General features: G+C 40.4%; 1 protein-coding gene across 1 annotated transcript; it reads left to right on the top strand.

Moving 5' to 3' along the window:
• Nucleotides 1–1685: 1685 nt before the first annotated feature.
• mntb (MAX network transcriptional repressor b) lies at nucleotides 1686–25786 on the top strand. The gene is made up of 6 exons (XM_063011747.1): nucleotides 1686–1758; nucleotides 10499–11090; nucleotides 11270–11311; nucleotides 14640–14751; nucleotides 23406–23598; nucleotides 24597–25786. Exons 1-6 carry the CDS (start codon nucleotides 1686–1688, stop codon nucleotides 25157–25159), a joined length of 1575 nt encoding a protein of 524 aa, XP_062867817.1. The 3' UTR covers nucleotides 25160–25786.
• The last annotated feature ends 303 nt before the right edge of the window (nucleotides 25787–26089 follow it).

Below are 26089 nucleotides of genomic sequence, written 5' to 3'. Positions count from 1 at the left end.
ATGGAATACCACAACAACCAGCTAGCAACACCCTAACAATTGCCTGGGATACTACTGCAATCACCTAGCCACCTAACCATAAATACCAAAATCCTTTTTTTCTTTCTTTACTTGCAATAGTTTGAAAGTATAGTGTATTTTCTACAGAGACTTATTCTATTTCAAAATAGTACTTAGTGCAGTAGGGTGCAGTCTGGCTGTTTTGATCTGTAGTAAGAAGTCATTCATCAACTGTTAAGCCAAAATATCTAGCAATTTTCTCCAGGCGTATCTTGAGAGACTTGAGAGAATGGTAGTCTACCCCCAAAGGCTTTGGGCTATCAATTGAAAGGTTGAGAATTCGAATCTTAGCTCTACCACAGTTGCCACTGTTGGGCCCTTGAGCAAAGCCCCAAACCCTCTCTGCTCCAGGGGTGCCGTCCAATGGCTGACCCTGCACTCTGACCCCAGCTTCCAAAGAGTTGGGATATGTGAAAAAAGAATTTTGTTGTACTGTACACCTGTATATGTATAAATGACAAATAAAGCCATTCTATTCTATTAAAACCAGCTAGCAACAACCTAACAATCACCTGGAATACTGTTGCAATCAGAATCAGAATCACTTTATTTCGCCAGGTATGTTACACATATGAGGTATTTGCTTTGGTAAAACACATAATAGTACACATAATAGTCCACATAGTAGTACACACAATACACATAATAGTACAGACAATTACACATGTATGACATGTAACATAGAACATATTTAACAGACCCGACAGCACACGAACTGTTAACCAGTATTTACCAACATTTACCCAAGAGAACAACTGTGGTTAAGAGGTGTTACAGCTCTGGGGAAAAAGCTTTTAGCATGCCACTTAACCATAAATACCAATCTCCCTTTTTATTTTTTTCTTTCTTTGCAATAGTTTGCAAGTATTGCATATTTTCTACAGGGACTCTATCTAGCAGGATGTTCTCTATTTCTCTATTTTCTTCAGGAGTAGCTAAGTGAGCAGCACTGTCGCCTCACAAGTTAGAAGGTCCTGGGTTCGATCCCCAGGTGGGGCGGGCCGGGTCCTTTCTGTGTGGAGTTTGCATGTTCTCCCCGTGTCCGCGTGGGTTTCCTCCGGGTGCTCCGGTTTCCTCCCACAGTCCAAAGACAGGCAAGTGAGGTGAATTGTAGATACAAAGTTGTCCATGACTGTGTTCGATATAATCTTGTGAACTGATAAACCTTGTGTAATGAGTAATTACCGTTCCTGTCATGAATGTAACCAAAGTGTAAAAACATGGCGTTAAAATCCTAATAAACAAACAAACAAACAAACTTCAGGAGTATATTATTAGAAATGAAGTCAGGCTCGCAGTACTAGTTGCTGTGATGAACTCCTGATCCTGATGGTGATCTGTACCATGTTTTGGTGAGCTGTCGGTATCTGGGGGCGGAGCTGAGAGCATGAGGGCGGATCCTGAAAGCTATGCCGACTCTGTGTTATGTTTTTTGGTACTCGCATCGCCATCTTGTTGCAAGTCAAGTAATGCGGGTCTAAGGAATTTGGGAGAAACAGGGAATATTTGAAAATCGCCGGATCTTGTCGGATTAAAGCTCGGTGTGTCTGAACGTCCTCGCTGATCCGCGCAGGGAGCCGCGCTTGTGTTCTTTATACAGAGACTGTATTTGCTTGGTGGACGAGATGAGTATTGATACGCTACTGGAGGCGGCTCGGTACCTGGAATGGCAAGCCCAGCAACAACAGATTACACGTGGTAAGTGCTGAGGCGGGGGTGGGCTGATCGGTGCTCTGTTGCAGTTTTTGAAGAATAAATACTGATAGATGTGCATTGCACGCTGTTGAAATTGGATCTTTTTTTTTGGTTTCGATTTTTGGGCAGTAGTTTAGGCACCTAGAATACACTAGTGCACGTTATAGTTCATCTATATGGCCTGTATTAATAGAATTGTGCAGGTTCTGTGCACGTCTTTCCTGATGCGTGATTTGAATTGTACCGCAAGGCGTGATTACTAAACGGGTGTAAGATAGGAGCACGTTTCGGTTGCTCGGTTTCCGGGTTAAATCGGTACTATATTTAGTGCTACTCCGCGCTCACGATCCTGCCGCGGTGGGTGGGTGCACACACACATACACTCACATTTCTCTTACTATGTGTGCGTGTGCTATTTCTATTGATTTTTTACATTACAGCACTTAAGTAGTATTTTTAATTTGGGGCAGTGGGGTCGTCAGGAGTCATTCTGCTCGATTCATAGCTCTTGTTTTTTAAACGCCTCATTTTAATTTTAAATGAATTAAAAAATATATTTAAACTAGGGAAGAATACAGACTATAGGATTCACTTACTGAAAAAAACAGTAATTTGAATGTGTACACTGAGTCACTACCAGGACTATCAGGACAGACTCATGAAGCATGATCTGTCACTATGTTAATGGAACCTACATTGCACATCTGTACCTTGAGCTGCTGTAATGCTTGACTTTGGGAATCCTTTGGGAATTATCTATCTATCTATCTATCTATCTATCTATCTATCTATCTATCTATCTATCTATCTATCTATCTATCTATCTATCTATCTATTCCATCTATTCCATCTAATCCATCTATTTGCATTCAGAAATGCAACAGATATGTTAATAAAATGTTGATGTGTTTGTTAGAGGCTCAAGGCTTTGTGAAAGAAGTTAAAACAACACTCCTGTAGCTGAGTAAAACCATGCATACACCCAGTCCTATTCTCAATAATCAATTCAAGTAGTTTGGATTGTTACTGATTTATAAAACAGGTCGATTTCAACCGAACTGTGTATTCGTGATTTGAGGGCATTTGATCCTTACAAAGGAGAGTCAATCCTGCACGTACACCTGGAAGTTAGTCACATGCAAAACGTCATGCCAGATCAGCTCAGTGTTCATTCATCAGCGATCGACAAACTATCACAACTTTGATGCCATTTAACGCATTTTAAACGATATACTTCAGTGACCACGATGGGCGGTGGCGAAGGATTTTCTTGTACAGAATGACACTGCTGAGTGGAAACCGCGTGACTTTTCGGCCCACTTCCTCCTCCACGCTAGATCAGTGCAGATCTTTATAGATCACTGCAGATCTGAATAGATCAGTGCAGATGTGACCGATGGCAGCTTTCAGATCACACACACGCGTTTTATTTTCGAGTATGACTTTTTTTTAATCGCTACAATTTGGGAGTAGATTGTTTTTTTGTTTCGTGCTGGAGATGACGTGTCACTAGTGCCACACCCCCGGCAAATAGCGCGTGCTGAGGAGCCACCCCCAGCTACCACGTGCGCACCGCAAAGGCCACGCCCTTTTAGCAGTGCAGGAAGAAAAGTAGGGCACCACCCTCCATCTCCAGCCCGTCTGCCCCAGCGTCTCAGTGCACGCTTTATATAATCCGCTAGGTTTGAACCGTTATGTCCTCTTTTATTTTTAACAGAAGTAGTTCTTTTAAAGCATCATTGACTTATAAAGTTATGACTCATAAGCGTCTTTGAGTATCTTGAAAAGCGCTATATAAATAAAATGTATTATTATTATTAAAGTCCAGTATTACTAATCTGTTTCACTACATATTTCCTAAAAGCACAAATCTGCTGAAACCCAACTTTAGGAAGAATGCCTGTATTTGTTATATATACATATACATGTGTACAGTACGATCAAATTCTTAATTCGCATATCCCAGCTTGTTTGGAAGCTGGGCTCAGAGCGCAGGGTCAGCCATTGTACGGCACCCCTGGAGCAGAGAGGGTTAAGGTCCCAACAGTGGCTGCATGGTGAAGCTGGGACCCAACAGTGGCTGCATGGTGAAGCTGGGACCCAACAGTGGCTGCATGGTGAAGCTGGGACCCAACAGTGGCTGCATGGTGAAGCTGGGACCCAACAGTGGCTGCATGATGAAGCTGGGACCCAACAGTGGCTGCATGATGAAGCTGGGACCCAACAGTGGCTGCATGATGAAGCTGGGACCCATCAGTGGCTGCATGATGAAGCTGGGACCCAACAGTGGCTGCATGATGAAGCTGGGACCCAACAGTGGCTGCATGACAGAGCCGGGATTCGAACTCTTAACCTTTCAGTTGATAGCCCAAAGCCCTACCTACCACTGTCCCCATTTAAGGCAGCATACGAACCCAAATCCAAAAAAATGGGACAGTAAAAAAAGACAGCAGTGTTTGCAATCTTTTTTGACCTGTGGTCAAGTTAAAACACTACAAAGACTAGATATCAACTGTATTGTTTTTGTATATACAGTCATTTTCCAAAAAGTGGAGACAGAAGCATGTTTACTGCTGTGCTGTATTATCTTTGTTTTGACTACGTTCTAAAATCCTTTGGGAACTGAGGACACCAATGGTTGAAGTCGTGAAAATGTATTTTACCTCATTGCTTGATGATAACATTAAATAAAAACCATGCTTCAAAATGTGCAACACATTTATTTTGCCTTTTTCCCAATAATCCTCCCAATCTAGTCGTATCCAATTACTCAATTGCATTACGCTTCCTCTCTACTGATGCCCCCTCTGACACGTGTGCAGTAGCCGACAGCATCTTTTCACCTGCACAAGGCGAGTTCATATGCAAATCAGCTTTGTGTACGGAGAGCCACACCCTGATTAACGCATTACTCCTTGACTCCGTACAGGCGCCGTCAACCAGCCAGCAGAGGTCGTAATTGCATCAGTTATGAGGTCCCTATCCGGCTTCCCACTCTGTATGAACAGCCAATCGTTGTTCATGTAGCCACCCAGCCTCCTGGATTGCAGAGCTGAGTTTCAACCGCTGCGCCACCTGAGCGGCCGTGCAACAGGTCTAGACTGCATGCAGTTGGTCTAGGATTTCACTCACAAAACATTTCTTCATTGTTTTGCTTATAATCTGGGACGTTGCTGGAAAAGATGTCAAGATATAGCATATTTCGCTCCAAGATGTGTATGTTTGTCTCAACGTTAATTAATGTACCAGTGTGCAATTTATCAACAGCATTGGCACTAACACCCCATTACCATGACATACATTGGCTTTTAAACACTGCATTTGTATCAATCAGGATGGAACTTTTCCTATTTGGCCACGAGAATACAATTTTGATCAATTCTATAAAGGTAGACTTGTCAGAACACAGGAGGCATTTCCACTTTGAGTCAATCCATCTTGAGCACAGAGATGTCAGCTGCGGTACTGTGTTTCTTCGCTTAGTGTAGTAGAGTTTTGACTTACATTTGCAAATGCATCCACAAACTGTGTTTACTGACAAGGGTTTTCCAGTGTATTCCCAAGCGCACATAGTTATAGTCGTTCTAGAAACATGGCAGATTTTAATAAAGAGCTGTTGTGGGAGCAAAGGTCACTGGCATTTAGGGCCGTATTACACAAAAATATTTCTCCAGATTCTTTAAATCTTTTAATAATTTAAGGGACTGTAGATAATAATCTCAAAATTTCATGCAGTTGTGTGTTGAGAACCTAATTATTAAACTGGTTTTTCTGTTCACAGCTTTTTGCAAAGTGGACAACCATAATCCATCCGTGCTTGTAAATGACTGAGCTTTTTGTTAATGCTTATTTATGCCCGATCATAGTAGCATTACCCCATACCCAATCAGCTGTTTACCTGCTGCTTCAAAACAGCTTCAAAAAATTTCATTAATTCCACAAACTTTCCAAACATTCAGCTATTCCAACAATGTGTTACAGCATTAAATTAGAAATTAGTATATATTTAAATTAAAATTTTCAGTGTCATCAGCTGCTTTATACTTTATAGGGGTCCAGTTCCACCAGGAAACACTAGGTGCAAGGCACCTGGACAGGGCACCAATCCGTTGCAGGGCTTTGGCCATTTCCCTTCTCAAACGTACCCAGTCACGTCTATGCAGACACCCGGGTGGCCGATAGTGCTGGTGGGCTAGTGTAATAGACTGCTGTGCCATCCGAGCGCTTACAAAAATCAATCAAGTTAAAAAGGTAAAACATTAAATATCTCCCATGGGTCCTGTTTTTAACTAAATACCTGTAAGAGAGAGTTTACAAAAACTGATCTCTGTCTTAACTTTTTTGGAATTGGATTTGTTGATAAAACAAAGTAGTTTTGTTTATACATACAATTGTGCTACCCACAAATAAAGTGTTTAAACAGAAACAAAGGTGATAGCTATTTTTAAAAATAGACTTGTTTGCATTTGAGTGAATTCTCATGCCAACTTATTTAAAACAAGTCAGAGGTAAACAAAATGATTCATGCTTCAAACACAGGGCACTGAAACGGCACCATAACGTCCAGTCTTAAAATCATCATGATCAAACTTTACCTTACCTAATATTTATGACCGGACTTCTCGGCAGTCTAAAGTTAGACCTTGTGCACCATAATTGAATAAAAGTATGTTGCACAGTAATAGTTGTAAAAAAAGCAGGCCTAAGCAAAAATCAGATGACCAGACCTTAAAAAAGGACTTGTTTTAAGTTGCTGTATATTAATAAGCAATTTGCAAAGGTACGTTTGTAAAAAAAATTATTAGGAATAAAATAATAATAATAAATTTTATTCACCTATAATGCTTATATTGTAAAATTTAAAGCAAACACACCCAAACTGTTTTACTTGGCATGGACGTTATTTGGACTTTGCACAAAGAGAAGTGGGTGGATAGTTTGTGTTAATGGATTTACTATTGTTTGTTTAGAAAATCTTTATTAGTCTCTTAAAAAAAGTCATTGGTCGTGTTACAGTGAAAGTAATCAAATATTTAGACATACATACTTCATTCTGGTAGCATGTATGGTTCCACAATTCGCTAATATTTTTGATCTACTTGTGCAATGTTTTCTGTGCCACTGGCTGCCACACCATGATTTATGATTCTAGCTAAAGGGGCTTCTCTAGATGTTGATTGGCATATTGCTTTGGTGATGTGGTTGCAGGTACAATTTTTTGCAAACCATGAAACACTGTTAGACAGATAATAAATACACATATAATATAATATAATATATTACATACAACTTTTGGCAATGTTTGCGGTTAAAACACCTGAATTATTACAAGGGCTGCACGCACACTTGGCGTCTTAAGAGTTTGTGCAACTATCGGGAGCATAACACTTTACTGGCTTGTTCTTTTGAGGCACAGAGATGATCACGTGTGTAGAGAAGCACACTTTTCCATTGACTATGGAATCCCCAAAGGGACAAAATGCACTTAATACATAAACACACATCAAACATTGTTGGAACACTACACAACAGAAAAGTCTGTTACACTAATTTAATTGCCACATGATTGCTAGGCCTCATATTGCACCTTTACAGCAAACTGCATATTTCACAGAAAAAGGCTCACTTCACTGGAAACAGGTCATTTTATGGTCTGTGAAGTGACTTTCACGGCTCTGAATTAGGTAGGGCCTAATTCATAGGCATTTAGTGATTGTATGTGATCTAGTATAGATACATTTTTATTTAAATAATGTTTTAGCATTGTCGTGTTTTTAATGCTACACAGAGGCTGGTAATAGTACACTGTATGAATCAATGCCCGTACAAGCCTGTGTGGGTTCCTTTCTTTGTTTTTGCACTAGACCACATGTGTGAGTAATTGCATGTGCTTCTGAGCTGAAGGGAGGGGCAGAGGGAGGAAGCTTAAATAGCTGGGTCCAGTTGGCACATTTTTCCCTGACTCACAGCAGTCTATGTAATCAATGTCAGGAGACCGGGCAGCGCTGTGCCAGAAACACATGGTCATTGAGAGCTGTGTTTTTGTCCTCTCGATCACGATATCGTCCATCTGTTTTCTCGTTATTTAAGAGCTGTGAGCTTTTCCTTTAGATCAGATTGACATGTGTTGCAGTGGGTGTGCACTGTTTTAGTGATTCGTGCTAAAGGCTCACATGACAAAGTATGTTTGCTCAGTAGTACTTTATTTGCCAGATCAAGTGATTCAGTATTCTGGTTTAGTGCTGGACTTTGCTTTGTGTGTTCAGGAACAACAGATCCGGTTCTTGTGTGAAGTCTGCATTTTCATTTTAATTCGCCCTGTGTGTTGCCAGCGACACAAAAAGTTTGTTATCTAAAACAGCTGATTGCTAGACGGAGAGGAAGGAATGTTTCGGGCTGCCTCTGTGCAGTGGTTCTCATACCAGCCTGGTTTGACGTTTAAGGAATCCCACGTGCCACAGTGTTTGTCTTCGTACAGCCATGGCGACCGTTGCTTTGCAGTGTCGACTGCATTAGCAGCTCCTTTTTCAGCAGAGCGGTGTGGGTGCTGGCTGTACTGCAGCAGTGGATCACAGCTCCTGTGTCATAACGCTAATGACATTAGCTGAAATGTAGAACGGGAAGCTGCAGCCTCCCCTCCCTCTTCCCGTTCAAAAATCAAACCCGCAGAACAAAAGCAGAGACTTGAATAAAGCTCTGTCTGTCAATCGCAGCAAGCCGACCAATCACAGGCTCTGTCCGGACTGCAGACGGTACGTGCTCGCTCAGCCTCAGGTTTCCCTTGCTTCGTCTGCGTGCTCCTGAATGATGTCACGGCATTGAATGACCAGACCGAGACTAGGGCTTCTCTCTTAAACAGACAGAGGTGCATTTTGAGCTACTGCGCCAGGCCAGGAACTTCTTACTACAGCTCACTGATGTAACCTGTTCTACCGGTCTTAAATACGGATGACTGTTACAGTTCTGGTATTTAGAAGAGGTGGAATCATGTTCCTTCTTCTCACGCCTGGTTGATGTCTAAACAGTACATTCGGTACATACACATGCCGTTGCTATGGATAAAATATTTGAAGTCTTTTACATACATAGTCTTGTACCGCCTGCACCACCTTAAAATCAGGGTGTGCATGTAACGATTACGTAAGTGATCATGTAACCTGCATATGCAAGACCTCTATTGTTGGAATGTATTATTTGTGCATGTGAGAAAAGTTCTTAGACACTACGCAGGCCACTAGATAATCTAGTGGCAGAAAGACTGCCTTAATTTGACCTGTACACCGATTAGGCATAACATCATTACCACCTTCTTAATATTGTGTTGGTCCCCCTTTTGCTGCCAAAACAGCCCTGACTCATCGAGGCATGGACTCCACTAGACCCCTGAAGGTGTGCTGTGGTATCTGGCACCAGGATGTTAGCAGCAGATCCTTTAACTCTGTAAGTTGCGAGGTGATGCCTCCACGGATCGGACTTGTTTAGCCAGTACATCCCACAGATGCTCGATTGGATTGAGATCTGGGGAATTTGGAGGCCAAGTCAACACCTCAAACTTGTTGTGCTCCTCAAACCATTCCTGAACCATTTTTGCTTTGTGGCAGGGCGCATTATCCTGCTGAAAGAGGCCACAGCCACCAGGGAATAGCATTACCATGACAGGGTGTACATGGTCTGCAGCAATGCTTAGGTAGGTGGTACGTGTCAAAGTAACATCCACATGGATGGCAGGACCCAAGGTTTCCCAGAAGATCATTGCCCAAAGCATCACACTGCCTCCGCTGGCTTGCCTTCTTCCCATAGTGCATCCTGGTGCCATGTGTTCCCCAGGTAAATGATGCACACACACCCGGCCTTCCACGTGATGTTTACCACTGTTCCTTAATTGGACAACTTTTGATAGATACTGACCACTGCAGACCTGGAACACCCCACAAGAGCTGCAGTTTTGGAGATGCTCTGACCCAGTCGTCTAGCCATCACAAACTGGCCCTTGTCAAACTCGCTCAAATTTTTACGCTTGTCTATTTTTTCTGCTTCAACTTTGAGGATAAAATGTTCACTTGCTGCGTAATATATCTTACCCATTAATAGGTGCCGTGATGAAGAGATAATCAGTGTTATTCACTTCACCTGTCAGTGGTCATAATGTTATGCCTGGTCGTTGTAGACTGCCTTCATTTCATAGCATATGTACAGTACAATGAAATTTTTCACATATCCCAGCTATTGTTTAAAAGCTGGGGTCAGAGCGCATGGTCTGCCATTGTATGGCACTCCTGGAGCTTAGAGGGTTAAGGGCTCTGCTCAAGGGCCCTACAGTGGCTGCATGGCAAAGCTGTGAACCTTTGGATTAGTAGCCCAAAGCTCTACCCACTAGGCTACCGCTGGCCCAAAAATATAGTACATTCTACTTAGTACACTAGTATGTGATTTGAAATGCTGCCTCGGTCAAGCAGCTCAGAGCAGGACATGCTATACACTCTATTGTATTAATAAGATAAAATATACATATTTAAACATGACAGTGACATGAGGGTAAATAGAAAACTTGAGATAATCATGCTTACAACCAAAAAGTAGGAATTTATGTGATATATTGCATAATAAATATTAATATAAAAATAAAATGTTTTACTTTATTAACATGCTTATTGTTGTTAAAATAACCCACTCACTAGCAAAACAAAAGTGATGATTAAGGGTACCCATGCAGATATTACAGTATCTTTTTTTCTCTTTCCAGAAGAGGAGGAGCGGCATAAAAAGGCTGTCCTTTCTCGCGGGGCAGAACCAAAACGTCCCGAAGTCACCGCTTTATCCATCCAGCCGCCACAGCTCAACCATGTGACCTGGGCACCTCCTATCCAGCAGATCTGTCCTCCAGCACCACCCCCTGCCTTGCCTCTTGCCATGCCTATTGCAGTCATCCCCATCTCTGTTGTTCCCGCCAACCCAGCATCAGCACTCCATACCGCCTCACCCATTCCGGTGGTAACTCCATTAGCTACAGCACTCTCGCCTCCAGCTGCCCCTTTACTTGGCCCAGCAGTGAAGGATCCTCACCCGCCCCTGCAACAGCCACAGTTACAACATCGCCCCCTGGTGACACATGTGAAAACAGAAGGCGGTACCCTGCCGCAGTCGGGTACCAGCCCAAAGCAGCAGCCTCAGGCTGTGCTGCAGCCGTACCCTGCGCCTGTCATCAGCCCACATCATGCCCTTCTGCCCCAGCCTACTATCGCACAACACCAAAGCAATGTATCACAACTGGCCCGGCCCAACGGCGCAGCCTTGGAGGACTCACGGAGTTTAGAGGCTAAGAGACGGCCCGGAGGGTGAGTTATTTGCTTATGCTTATGTGTTTTATATATTTATTTCAGTCTGACAAGTTTCTGTATTTAAAACACCTTTTTTTTTAACCAAAATTGGGAAGAGTGACTTGGATTTACAACACATCTCCTTGATTACTTAAGGTCCTAGTCCTGACCCAGATGTATTAATGTTGTGCTTACAGAGCTGGTACCAGGGAGGTTCACAATAAACTAGAAAAGAACAGGTGAGTGCATTTACCTACCTCTGTATTCTACAAGTGGTTTAAGACTGCTACACAAAATTATGTAGGTCATATATTTTTGTTGTCAGCTGTTTTAGCCACTGCAGTTGCTAACAAAAGTATAAACAGACAGACAGACAGACAGACAGACAGATATATACTTTATTTATCCTGAAGGAAATTATTGGCCTCCAGTAGCTAAACAAAAACAAAAAAAGAGCTAATACAACTGTGCATATATACACTGATCAGCCATAACATTAAAACCACCTCCTTGTTTCTACACTCACTGTCCATTTTATCAGCTCCACTTACCACATAGAAGCACTTAGTAGTTCTACAGTTACTGACTGTAGTCCATCTATTTATCTACATACCTTTTTAACCTGCTTTCACCCTGTTCTTCAATGGTCAGGACCCCCACTGAGCAGGTATTATTTTGGTGGTGGATTATGCTCAGCACTGCAGTGACAATGACATGGTGGTGGTGTGTTAGTGTGTGTTGTGCTGGTATGAGTGGATCAGACACAGCAGCGGCTGGAGTTTTTAAATACCATGTCCACTCACTGTCTACTTTATTAGACACTCCTACCTAGTTGGTCCACCTTGTAGATGTAAAGTCAGAGACGGTCACAGGACGCTGCTCATGGGGCGCTGTTGGCTGGATGTTTTTGGTTGGTGGACTATTCTCAGTCCAGCAGTGACAGTGAGGTGTTTAAAAGCTCCAGCAGCGCTGCTGTGTCTGATCCACTCATACCAGCACAACACACACTAACACACCACCACCATGTCAGTGTCACTGCAGTGCTGAGAATGATCCACCACTTAAAAAATACCTGCTTTGTGGTGGTCCTGTGGGGGTCCTGACCATTGAAGAACAGGGTGAAAGCAGGCTTAAAAGGTATGTAGAGAAACAGATGGAATTTTTTTATTATTTTATTATTTATTATTATATAATTATTATTGTTTAATGTTTTTATTATATCAATAAATAAAACAATTAAAACAGTCAGAGTTTGGTGTAGAGGAACTTTAGTGTTTGCACAGAGACGTGACTTCAACACTACTGAACAACTGTGGGATGAATTTAAATGACAATAGGGAGTCAGGCCTTCTCATGCAACATCAGTCACTGACCTTACAAGTGCTCTGTGAGTAAATGGGCACGAATCTCCCCTCTCTTCCCCCCCAACCACACACACAGAAAAGAAGTCTGGAGAAAGCATAGTCACAAATGGAGTGCAACTCATTATTAGCAAGTTATTAGCCCAGTCAGCAAGTTTATAATCAGGTGTCTACATACTTTTGGTCATATAGTGTATTTACACTTTAATAGTTAAATGATCCTGCAGAATAGCTTTAAATAATTTCCAGTAAAACTAAGCTACCAACTTTTCTCATATACTGGGTCTGTTTGAAAACCTACTGAGCTGCCTTGCTGTTTACTGCTTACATAGGCAGCTGCATCAGTAGAGAGGATTCTAATAAGACATCAACTTATAAGTCACGTTATTCGTACGCACCACTTAGACAGCGATTACATCCATTTTCACTTACTAAGCTAACACAGTTAGCCTCATGCCAGTCAAAACACTGGGATGAGGTGGCACAACGTGCTAGCATGGCAACTAACATCTCCCTCCATGTACCAAAAACGGTTAAATTGTCACTGACAAGCCAGAATTTGCAAGAAAATGACAGTTGTACACATTTACACTAATTAAAAGTCAATGAGTATTTATTTACATTTGAAAATAACCCTATTTGTTGCTCCGTATATATCCGCCATATTTGTACCAGTCAAATTTAAGGTACCTTACTAGGCAGCATTTTAAGGTATCTAAGAATTTGGGTGGGCTTCTTCTCAGGACCTCTCGTAGGAAGAAGTAAAATGCTGTCTATGTAGAGCGCTCACTAGGTTTTCGAACAAACCAATTGTTTTTAAAAATCAAGGTTTATGCACATGTTCTTGTATTTTATTTTCCAAGTTTTCCATTAGGGAAAATGATGGCTGCTCAAAAAACAGATTTATCAGTCACAAATTGCAGCAAATGTCAAACCAGAACAAACAGTATAAGCAAGTGAGTAACAAAATGTGCAACTTAAGAAGAAGATATACTTTATTTGTCATTTATACATATACAGGTGTACAGTACAATGAAATTCTTTCTTTGCATATTAATCCCCCTTTCTCAGTGAATAATGGTACCCTGTAAGCTTTACAGTCTTTTGTGTTACAGGTCAATGCACATGAAATGCGTAACTTTGTGTAAGGAGTACAAAGCATGGCCCCCTGAGCAATAAGAAAGTATAATGGTCTGATAAATGATTTATGGTTAATGAAAGCTAACAGATGTTTTTTAAACCTCTATATATGCTGTCAACTGTCAGCAGTGTGGGATCCATAATTATGTGACCAACATCTAAAGGAAATCATTTGGTCCAGTGAATGCTTTGCATGGTTGTGAACTAGCCAACAACTGTGACGCAGCATGTGCAAGCTATGGTGCAAACAACTTTTTCTGATGTTTCTAATTTCAGGAATGATAATGCCCCCATACATACTGCAAAAAATATTTTGTGTCAAGGGTCTTTTATATTTCAGTTGAGCCCTTATTGGAAGTACTGAATTGCAGACATTTAAGTGGATCTCGACCTCCTTTATCCTACAAAGAACTAAAAGATTTTCTTTAAAAAAAGTCAACAAAAGAAGCTGTTTTAGGGGCAAAAGCTAGCTTTCATCCTTCATAGCTCCATGAAGGATTTTAAGTATTTTTTTATTTCGTCCCTTTGTCACAATAATATTTAGTATTTGTGATTAACTTACTTACACACTAACTTACATGTTTTGTCTTTGCCCACTCTTGATATTGTCATAATTTAAATTGTATTTCAGTACATATAAGTAACATGCTACAGTATGTCAGTACTGTAATATTAGTCCTGTAGGGCGGCACGGTGGCTCAGTGGGTAGCACTGTCACCCCACAGCAAGAAGGTCCTGGGTTCGATCCCAAGTTGGGGCGGTCCGGGTCCTTTCTGTGTGGAGTGTGCATGTTCTCCCCATGTCTGCGTGGGTTTCTACTGGGAGCTTCGGTTTCTTCCCACAGTCCAAAGATGCAAGTGAAGTGAATTGGAGATTGTCCATGACTGTGTTTGACATTAAACCTGTGAACTGATGAATCTTGATCTTGTAACAAGTGAACTACCTGTTCTGTCATCAATCCTATAAAATCCTAAATAAATAATATCGGTCCTATAAAAAAGTTGACATTTTTTATGAAGGCAATAAAAAAGTGAATAACTTGTTTTATAACCTGTGTCTCCTATAGACGAGCTCATCTGAAGGAGTGCTTTGAGACCCTTAAAAGAAACGTCCCCAATGTGGATGAAAAGAAGACCTCCAACCTAAGTGTGCTTCGAAGTGCCCTGCGCTACATACAGGTGAGAATTTATTGTACTGATTTTATAATACACTAGGATTTGTCAGACCAGTCGACCTTCCTCTATTGCTCCACTGTCCAGTTCCGAAGCTTGAATGATTATTGTAGGTGCCTTTGATGATGGACAGGAGTTAACATGGGCACTTTGACTGGCCTGCAACTGTGTAGCCACATAAACAAGCACTAAAATGATCTGCAATCTGAGCCACAGCTCTTTTGTTCGTCTGTACTGGATGCTGTAGCCTTCATGTCTTCTGGCATTAGTAAGTCTTGGCCACCCGGTCTGCGGTTTGTGGATTGACCCTACTCAGACCACTGTTGTGTGTACTTACAACATTTACATTTTCAGTATTTAACAGATACTTTTATCCAAAGCGACTTACAGTACTGTGACAGCATACGGTCTAAGCAATTGAGGGTCCAACAATGACAGCCTGGCAGTGGTGGGGCTTGAACCAGCGACCTTTCGATTACTAGTCTAGCACCTTATCCGCTAGGCCCTTAACCTCTGCCTTTGGAGGCCCCTTGCTGTTTCGGAGATACTTCAACTCAGTCATCTGGCCATTGCGATTTGGCCCATATTAAAGTCATTGAGGACTTAATGCTGCCCATATCTGCTGTGTTTAACACATGTACTATGAGGACCCCAGCATTTAATACATGCCTGACCACGACATGCACAATTTAAAAGGGTGGTTCTAATGTTTTTGGCTAATTGGTGTTTGTGTTGGCGTATTATTATATTATTTTATGCTGAGCTTTTTTGTTGTGCCATGTTTATGCCATGTTTGTTAAACTCATGTTGGGAAAAGGACAGGAATAAGGAAGTTGTTGTAAAAGTTAATGTTTAAAACTGTGGGTGTTGCTTGTAGGTAGATGGTTGGTAAAAGGTGTTGTCTGACCTCTGTGGGAAAACGTAATAGGCTGTGGGGATGTTATTGAGTAACAGATAACTAATAAGTAATTATTTGGTAAGTGCTGTAAGGTAAAAAGTTGGGTATAATGCCTTAATAGAATACAGTGGATTCAGACCCCTTGATTTTTCACATTGATTTTTATTTTGATTGGAAAATTGACATTTACTCATCAATGTCCACTTAATACACTTACCTAAGGTTTGTTTCTAAAATCAAAAACCTAGGCAGTGTATCCTAGCGATTAAGGTACTGGACTAGTAATTAGAAGATTGCTGGTTCAAGCCCCACCGCTGCCAGGTTGCTGCTGTTGGACCCCTGAGCAAGGCCCTTAACCCTCCATTGCTTAGACTGTATACTGTCACTGTACCGTAAGTCACTTTGAATAAAAGCGTCTGCTAAATGCTGAAAATGTAAAAACTAAGATCACTTATTCACAAAAGATGGTAGCATCGTGATATGGTGGCATTTCTTAGTAGGAGGGACTGAGGGACTGGACAGATAAATGCAGCCAAATACAGAAACATCCTTGAAGAAAACCTCCAGAGTGCACCAGGCTTAGACTAAGGTGTCAGTTCACCTTTCAACACGACAATGACCCGAAGCATAGAGTCAAAACAACATGGGGGTGGCTTGGAGATTTCTTAAGATGTTAGTTGACAGATGCTTGCCATACAATCTGACCGAGTATTTTAGGCTCTGCCTTGAAAAGTGGGATAAACTGCCCCAATCCAGGTGTGCAAAGCTTGTAGAGGCATGTTTACTGCTAACCTAGGGAAAAGCAGTTTTTCATTTTGAATAATTATTTTAGACCAAACATTTTGTTAACAAGTGTTAAATATAATTTATCAATTGACAATTAGTCTGAATTAGTCTGAATACTTTCTAATTTCACTGTAAATGTGAGAACATCATGCCACACAATGCAACTGGATTGCACAGATTGCATTTAGTGATTATGCATTTGTGCATGCATATGTGTGTAACTGTATTTATCCATTTTTTTTGGATATGTGCCTCATGACCCAATATAAGTGTAGAACACTAATCATGATATATTAACTAAAGTTCTAGGAAACAACAGATTTTGAAGCAATGTTAAATTTCTTATGCAAAAGCATAAAAATACATTGTTCAAATAAAGCGTTGTTCGCAAAATCATGTAAAGTAGTGCATGGGAAGTATATTGATTAAATCTGAGATCGCGATGCAGCATTAGCAGTAATCTTTGTAGAGAAGTGAAAAGAGAGCAGTGCACTGGACCCATGAGAGAGGAGACACAGAACTTCAAGAATACATCAATACACTTTCAAGATAAATAGATTTTCTGGAACATTCACTTTTAAGACTTGGCTTGTTTACTTAATTGTGGATTAAACTCCAACTGTGTCAAGGTGGGATTTTAAAAAGCTGTGGACATGGCAGCGGCCAATTTTAGCTCAGTTTCAGACTAGGTTAAGTTACAGTGCTGTGCCTGTAAAATATTAACACAAGCAGAAATATTGCAGTAAATTCTGATGCACACTACTGTAACGTCATCAGATATGAGAGGGTATTCTGTTTGCTGTTATGATTGTTTGCATGCTCTATGCATTTAAACAAAACAAAGGTTATGAAATTAGATTGGCAACAACTTAATAATGCTAATACTGACAAACTCATAGTTGTTTCATTTAGGATGTGGATTACATGATACAGGGTGGCCTTGTGGCTCGGTGGGTAGCATTCAGCCTCACAGCGAGAATGTCTAGGGTTTGATTCCCAGGTGGAGCAGTCCGGGTACTTTCTGTGTGGGTTTCCTCTAGTTCTCCGGTTTCCTTCCAGTCCAAAAACATGCAGTCAGGTTATCTGTAGTGTTAAAGTGTGTGTGTGGATGTGTGTTTGCCCTGTGATGGACTGGCGACCTGTCCATGGTGTTTCCTGTCTTTCATTCAGTGAATCAGAGCCTCCGCGACCCCAAATAGGATATAGCTGTGGTAAAACAGAGTGACGAAATGAATGAATTACATGGTACACACATAAACGTTCCCCATTAAAATGTGCTGATTGTGTGAGTGCACCCACAAAGCACATATTGTAGAACAGGTATTGAAGGCAGGACATCAAATAATACACCTCATTATGTAAACATGCTATTCTGCTGTAGCTATTTGTCATGCGTGAGCTGATTTTAGGCATAAATGTAATTAAAATAGCTGCACTGTTTTTCACACAACAAATCATTGTCTCCCACAGTAAAAAAAGTAAGAAATCAGTGGCATACAGCAACAGTCATTATTTTGTCCAGTTTAAGGTGAAGTCTGTTTTCGATGGTATTTTTAAACAGGTGTACTTTAATAGTGTATTATAATTCTGAAAGGAGAAAGTAGGCCACCCAGCAACACAGTTCCACACAATCCTGCAGCTTTAACACTGACTGAGCCGGAGATTTCCCCCCCTCCCCCCTCCTTCCCGCGAGGCCATGTGAGTCCTGAGCACATGGTGAGCGCGAGCGCGCTGATGTCAGCTGATATAGACAAGCCCCGCCCCTACATCCCCCGCCCTCTGATTCACGAGCGTAGGAGAATCGCTGCAGTCAGTTCCGCTGAGGCGCGTGCTCTGCTGCATACCTCAGCACGAGGCGAAAGTTTACATACACCCGTATGAGATTTTATCATTTCCTTGACTAAATTATACTTTTGATACATATTTGTGTCAAAAAATAGTTCAATGACACTTACTTCAGTTCTTATAATTTTATTTTAAATTAAAAGCAGCTTTCTGAAATTATACTCCTTTAAAAATACGCTATATGCCCAAAAGTATGTGGACACATGACCAGAAGCTTTCATTCTATTAAAAACCAAGGGCTTTCATGTGGAATTTTAGACATATTTGTGTCTTAAAATATTTTAATGACACTTATTCAGTTCTTATAATTTTATTTTAAATTAAAAGCAGCTTTCTGAAATGATACTATGTTAAAAATACGCTATATACCCAAAAGTTTGTGGACACATGACCATAAGCTTTTACTCTATAAAAAAACCCAAAGGTATTAATATGGAACGTGTGTCAATTTAAATGTTTTGACACTGATGTATGATTAGCAGGTCTGCCTTGCAATTTTGCAATTGACAGTCAATCAATCCATCCAATTAATTAATCCAATTTACTTCCCTAAAGTTGAGGTCCCATGTAAAGGGCCTTTCCCAAACTCTTGCCACAAAGAATATGATGGTGAAACAGAACATAATTCTATAATAGAAGAAGTGGGGTTGGGGTGGCCGGGGTTTTATTAAAGTGAACAGCAAGGACAGAAAGATGTCGTCATAGAACGTGGTAGAGGCCGTCCCATCCAATCACGTCGGCCTGACACATTCGGTTCTGCCTACCTTTCTATCACCACGTTGCTCCTTTTCTCTTCCGTTGCCAGGGAGACTGTGGCGGGTTCCAGCTGTTGCCGTGGTGATATCCCTTGGGACCCAGAGGCACTGTCTGCTTAGTAGCTTGAAGACAAAAGGCTGAGAGGGTTCAAACTGACCCAAGATCAGTCTGCAGTCGCTACTTTACACCATCACCTGATGCGTCCTATCTTACACAATCAAATGCTATTTACAAACTCAGTTCTAAAAGGCTGGGACAGCGGGTAACATTCTAATAAAAACAGAACACGGAGATTTATTAACTTTTTTCATTCATATTTAATTGAAATTGTATTGATCTTTGTAAAATAGATGTTTTTAAATTAACAGTTTTTTAATTTGGGACAAAAATTGTAAATTGGGACACGAGCATTATATGACAGGAAAGTTTGTGTAATGATCAAAAATACCTGTCTTGAAACATTACATAGGTGATGCTGCCATGATATAAAGGGTGTACAAGGTGCAGTAACAAAATGCTCAGTTGTTAATGGGCAACGAAGGCTTGAGGTTTGCCACTTTGCGTAAAATTGCACAATAATTTCCTTCAGGATAAATAAAGTATCCATCCATCCATCCATCCATCCATCCAAGACCAACATTTTAACAGCAGTGTTTTTCAACACATGCAAGGAATTGTGGTGTTTTACCATCTGCAGTCCAGAGTTTATAAAAAAAGAAAAGGAAATTTAGAAATGTCTGTCTTTAAAGGGCAAGGACAAAAACAATTTTAAATGCCTATGATTTTTGATCTCTTAGAAGGCACATTTTTGAATCATTGTATTCCTTCATCAAGAAAAATATGCAAGTGGTTAAATGTAACTCTTTTTGTTGCTTACAGTGATGTGAGTTACTGCCAGGGTTGGGCGATATTGCCGATTTTCATACCGTCATACCGTCTTCAGGAAATACGGTATACGGTATTACCGCGGGGGGGGGTCGCGGACAAACTTTACAGTGTACACACTTGAGTGTAATTACAATATTTCAATGATTTATTATAAAAAGATTTAACAATCTGAACGTCAAACATTGCTTATCTTGTCTGATCTATAATAAATACGCATAAGTATAAATGCCTGTGTATCAATTACACTTTAACACAAACATTAACACATAACATTTTGGCATTGTAATCTCTCTCTGCCCACACAAAACAGAATAACAGCAGCTACACACTTCAATATATTTCAGAAGTTAACTGCTTAGTTTATAGTTACAGATATTTCTTAAAAGTGTATGAACGTGTACGATTAGTTATGCCTGTAATCCAGAATTAAGTTCTATACCGTAACAAAAAATATGAATGTAAATGTTGCAATGACGGTGATGTAAAATAATGTTAAAATAATTCAAAGTCCAAACATTTGAGTGGTTTAACGAGAACGCTACTTTACATGTCACACAAGCTCAGTGCAAAACAACTCGAGCACAGAAACGGTACAAATCTGCTCTCTTCCCTACACACTCGCTCCCTACGCCCTATAGTGCACATAACATTCTTAAAGGGCCAGACGAAATATTTTATAATTCACATTACATGACAGGTGAGACGTTCTTTTTTCTTAATATAGCGCTTTTATTTAGGAAAAAATAGTTCTTACATAGGCAGGAAAATCTATGGCAGACAAGAGTCAGAACAGCGGATTGGGCGTAACGTTATTATTACTGTTTGCTCCTTTTTCTCAACACTTGTGCTCGATTTACACTGAAGATATATTTAGTAAATAAGTACATGTCCGCGCATGCACGCGCTTAAAAGACGAGCCGTTTTTCAGTTTCTGCTTGTTAGCTCACAGCTAACGCTAGCCAGTGTGGCTCTTCACTCGTCTCTCTGTGTTATCACCAGTGAGCACCCCACAGCCAATCAGTGAGCTCCAACCGCCTACCCCTCCCACCCCTCCCTTACTGTGGATGCGCGCATGTCCTAAAGTCTCAGTTTTCAAGGTAAACCTGAAGCAGAAATTTGGCACTTCACATTTAAAGAATACCGTCACCATTTTTGAATACCGCGGTATACGGTAATATCGTCATACCACCCAACCCTAGTTACTGCATTAACAAACGGACATTAACAATGTATAATCTACTTTTACATTTTCGGCATTTAGCAGACGCCTCTATCCAAAGCGACTTACAGTACTGGGACAGTATACAGTCCGAGCAATTGAGGGTTAAGGGTTTTGCTCAAGGGCCCAACAGCAGTAACCTGGCAGTGTGGGGCACACACACATGTAATCGATTTACATATTTTACTAAATGGTCTTATACCAAGTTTATATCAAGTTTTTGTTGTTGAATTGCCTTCGCGTCCAACAGTGACTGACCCCAAATACGGTCTTATGAGTAAATGGGCACAAAGGTCCACAGAAAACCTTTAAAATCTTGTACAAGCCTTTCGTTATAGCTGTTTGTGGGGAGGCAAGTGTTACACCATGTACGTTCATGGTTTTGGAATGAGACGTCTTAACACGCTCATGGCCAAAGCTTTTTTATATGTGTTAAATGTGTACGTGTGTGTGTGTGAGAGAGAGAGAGAAAGAGAGGACATTAAATTAGTACCTGAATATGCTTAGGGCAGACACAATAACCCTACAGTCCAATCACACTAATCTTGGATTAGTCTGCATCCAGCCTCCTGCTTCCTGTTTCCTCACACTGCTGCACTTACTCATATTATCTTTACGTCAGTGGAATGACGTTACATGTTATCATCGCAGGGTTGGGCAATCTAGTTCTTGTTTTAATTGTTTTAAGCAATAATCCTTTACAATGTTTTTTCTTTGTTTGCTCAAGTTTTTTCTGAATACCCAGTTGGTGAAAGGACAAATTCATTTGATTTCTCTGTTAGTTAAGGAAGCTCTGCGATGGATTTGGCGCCCTCTTCAGGGGTATTCTTGCCTTGCATCGAAACGTGTGAAGATAAAACATTTTTTGAAATACTTTTTTAACCAGTATTTTGGTTTAGTTTTCTGTTTTGTCATGTCTTGTTGAAGAACGTGTGCTAGGGATCCCTATGATAATACTGTACAGTACAGTAGATAAATGGCATGTACAGTAATGCTCCCCTGACCTGTTTTTCTGTCCTCATTGGTCAGCTGACTGGTTATAACTGGATCAGCAGAGCATTGGAACAGGCCTCTTCCTTTGTCATGTTTTTACCAGTAAAAATCCAGGTTTGCTTGTTTTTTTAAGTGCTTCTCATTATGACTGAGAGGGACATGCAGAGAAGTTACTGGTGTCATGCTGAGCTGATGTCACGTAAGGTTTGCTGGAGCTCAGCTGAAAGAGTAATATGGAAGGAACTCACTTACTAAAGTTGTCAGGCAGGTTTTTGTTTGGGAAAGCCAATTGGCTGAAATAGGAGGTTGTTTTGATCCCTGTAGGCATGCCTGTGCTGCTGATGTAGAAAGAAGGAGGAGTTTTTTGGGGCAGGAAAGAGGGAAACGGGTGAAAACACTGAGGTACATCACAAACAATCCAAATGTCTTTTGAAAAACTTTTACGCTCAGCCTTGTTTTCAGAACAGCCTCAATTTTACATCATGAATTTCACAACTTGTTGGAATTCTGTTGTTTTGAGATTTTGGTCCATGTGTGCATGTATTGATAAATTGATACAGGCAGTGTATCTGCACATGCATGCTGGGAGTCTCCTAATCCACCACAGACGTGTTTTTTGTTTAAAAATCTGATAACCAATTTGAGATCTTATGATTTGTCTTTTCTCTAATTATTACGCTCAAAGTAGCTCTTTTAAAATGGCAAGTAGTGGATGTACATTGATGCACATAGTCTGCAGCTGTCATTCAAATAATGCTTAATTGGTATTATAGGAAATTTTTTGTGCCGAAAACATTTATCACACCATTATATCAGTCTGAACTGTCCACACAAAAAAGGTGATTCATGAATTCATGCTCATTTTATTACTATAAGCTACATTTCACAGCAGGAATCAAAATCCACTGTCCAGTTTTGTTAAACCTATGCACAATTTAGACACAGGTGGTGCTAGTCAGGTTACTGAGATGTTTTTTAGGAGAGGTTATTGCTGTTTGGTCAGGACTGGTGTGAAAATAATGAAACAGTTTATGCTAAAAAGAGATCTTGGATAAAAATATTTGTCAGAGTGCTTAAACTGTAAAGGATAATGATATATAATACACACTAGATAAACTTTCAAATGGTTTTAATAATAAAAAAAAACTGTAACTATGTTGCACATTTTTGAAAGAATAAGAAGACACATTTTTTTAACTTTAGTAGTTTTTATTTAAAATCATTTCAGCTGTGAGAATCATCAGTGTTAAAAGTGTGGATCTTTCTTGTGTGCAGACACTGAAGCGTAAAGAGAAGGAGTACGAGCATGAGATGGAGCGGCTGGCGAGAGAAAAGATCGCTGTACAGCAGAGACTGGCCGAGCTGAAGAACGATCTGAGCCAGCGCATGGACGTTATCGAGATCGACCGCATTCTCCGACAGACCGTCCAACCCGAAGATGACCAGGCCTCCACATCAACAGCATCAGGTACGGATGAGATACACACGGATGGGAATAATAATAATACAATAGCACATCATTTCCTTTCATTGATTAGTTGGAAATATACAAAACACAAAGCCGTATTTTATTTTTTTTAAAAGTGACTTGCTTCGAGTCGTTGAGTTTGATTTTGATAACAAGAAGCCAAAAACTTCAAAACCTAAGAAATTTTTGTTATATCATTAAACGGTTTTCAGTGGCATATAATAATATTAGAAAATCAAAAAATTCAGAAACAAAACACAGCAAAGGAAATTTTTTAATCTTATTTAGTTACATGATATACTTACATAATACTGTAATATACTTGCACATTATAAATTTACATCCATAATGTCATATTACTTTATAAATTATAAATTTGAACAAAAAAAATTATTATATAGTAATTATTTTAAAATGATGTGAACACCCCTCCTAATTAATGAGTTAATATATTTAGCCACACCCATTGCTAACAGGTGTATAAAAAGGAATGCTCTTTTAAATAAAATTTCCCAATACACTCTTTGTCTAGAAGCTGGTAAAGCTGATAAAGCCACAAAGAGGGGTAGAAAAACAGTACTGTAAATGAGATATGTCATTTAAATTGATGTGTCCACATACTTATCGTCTTACCTTTGGGAGTGTTTTTAATAAATACTGTGGGATTGTGTGATCTTTTTTATATACATATTCATAATTCTGAGTAAATGGATGAGTAGGTATTGTTATATTGTTGCTGATATTATCGAAATTCATGCTATATAAAACTAAAAAAGCACTGCACAAATGTGCATAGATGCTCTATTGCACTAGTTGAGACTAAATAGATGTTACAAATTACAGTATTTTACTTTTTGATTTAAATTTTTGATATTTAATTTAAATGTTAACACATAATTTACAGTTAATTAATCAGTTGTTTATTACAAATTTATTACCAAATTGTTCCTAATACCACAAACATGTTACATGACAAACGTCTTTTTTCCTTTCAACAGAAGGTGAGGACAACTTTGAGGAGGACCTGGAGGACAGTCCCTCGTTCCGCTCCTCGGCCCCGAGACCTCAACCACCGTTATCTGAGCCATGCACCCCTATTCTTCCTGCTCCTCCTTCCATCCTCCCATCCCATATCACCATTCAGCACAAACCCTCTACCCCTCCACTGCAGCCCCAGAGTGCGGCCATCTCCCCTCAGCCCAGCGTCATCGCACACGCCTCCGTCTCTCACGCTTCCGTCATCCAGGCAGTCAATCACGTGCTGCCAACTGTCTCCAAGCCCATAGGCCACATCACTGTTCATCCGGTGGCCCTTTATCAACAGCCGGTGGCCATCTCGCAGCCTCCCATGCTGGGTCACATCACACAGAAGCTTGCCCAGCAGCCCCAGAGCCATGGCCATGTAAACGGTGCAGTGGCAATAGGCCAACAAGCAGTGGTGGGGAAGCCCACAGCTGTGGTGGCCCACCATCATGCAGGTCTGGTGGGCCAGACTGTTCTTAACCCTGTGACTATGGTGACCGTACCTCAGTTTCCAGTCAGCACACTGAAGCTAGCGTGAAGGACAGAGGTTTGACATTAAGGTGGTCTGTGCAGCTGGAGGACCCTCCTGGCTGAACTAAGGACCTGTCTGTGAAGCACAGGACTTTATTTTGTGTGTGACTACAAAATCTAAGAGCTATTGCTTTATCAGAGAGCGAGTGCCTCTCGGCTTGGGTAATCATGGGTAATCAAGTCGTAAGCCTTATTCGGACGGGATTTGTTTCTCAGGTTAACGTCGTATAAAATCTCATCTGTGGAAGAATCATTCCATCCAGACGGCAATCAAATGAATGTAAGATGCACAACTTTCTAACAGGTCGTTTGTTTCCATGAGTCAGGGTGTTAGAGTCATGTGTGGTCATGTGATTCATGACAAAGCGTTCAAAAGGCCAGATGTGTGAGAGAACACACTGTCCCACATTTCAGTGTGAGAGGGAGTTAATAACAAACAATATTATTTTAGTTTGGTGTTAAAGGAACTGAGAGCAATACAGGTGCTTATGAATTTAGTGAGTAAACTAAAAGTCGCATAATATTTCACCACATGTAAACCATTGTTGTTATTGTTAAGTTTATAAAGAACAAAAATAAACGACTAAATATATTTTAATTAACCAAATGGTTGGCACGTTGGCTTGGTGGGTAGCACGGTCACCTCACAGCGAGCGGTCCAGGTCCTTTCTTTGTGAAGTGTGCATGTTCTTCCCATGTCTGCTGTGTTTGCGTCTTCAGTCCAAAAACTTGTAAGTTAGGTGAATTGGAGAGGCAAATAAATAGTTAACCAAACATTACAACTTAAAGACAACATTATCTTTAAAACTACCTCAAATAAAATAGTTCTTTTGTAATTAAATGTGTCCATTTAAATATTAATCTCATATTCTGCCAGATTCAATGTTCAATAAATCATAATTAGTTATTTCTCTATTAAGACTGTGCACATACATAG

The sequence above is a fragment of the Trichomycterus rosablanca genome, chromosome 16 (assembly GCF_030014385.1).
Source record: "Trichomycterus rosablanca isolate fTriRos1 chromosome 16, fTriRos1.hap1, whole genome shotgun sequence".
In the NCBI taxonomy this organism is placed as follows: domain Eukaryota; kingdom Metazoa; phylum Chordata; class Actinopteri; order Siluriformes; family Trichomycteridae; genus Trichomycterus; species Trichomycterus rosablanca.
Note: the sequence above shows the minus strand (reverse complement) of the source record. Positions and strands in the feature narration are given on the sequence as shown.

What these genes read in the sequence shown, in the direction of transcription:
- mntb (XM_063011747.1), top strand. Translation starts at nt 1,686, where the DNA reads ATGAGTATTGATACGCTACTGGAGGCGGCTCGGTACCTGGAATGGCAA. An exon ending in AATAAACTAGAAAAGAACAG is followed by an intron (nt 11,312 to 14,639) that starts GTGAGTGCATTT and finishes TGTCTCCTATAG; the next exon opens with ACGAGCTCATCTGAAGGAGT. An exon ending in GTGCCCTGCGCTACATACAG is followed by an intron (nt 14,752 to 23,405) that starts GTGAGAATTTAT and finishes TCTTGTGTGCAG; the next exon opens with ACACTGAAGCGTAAAGAGAA.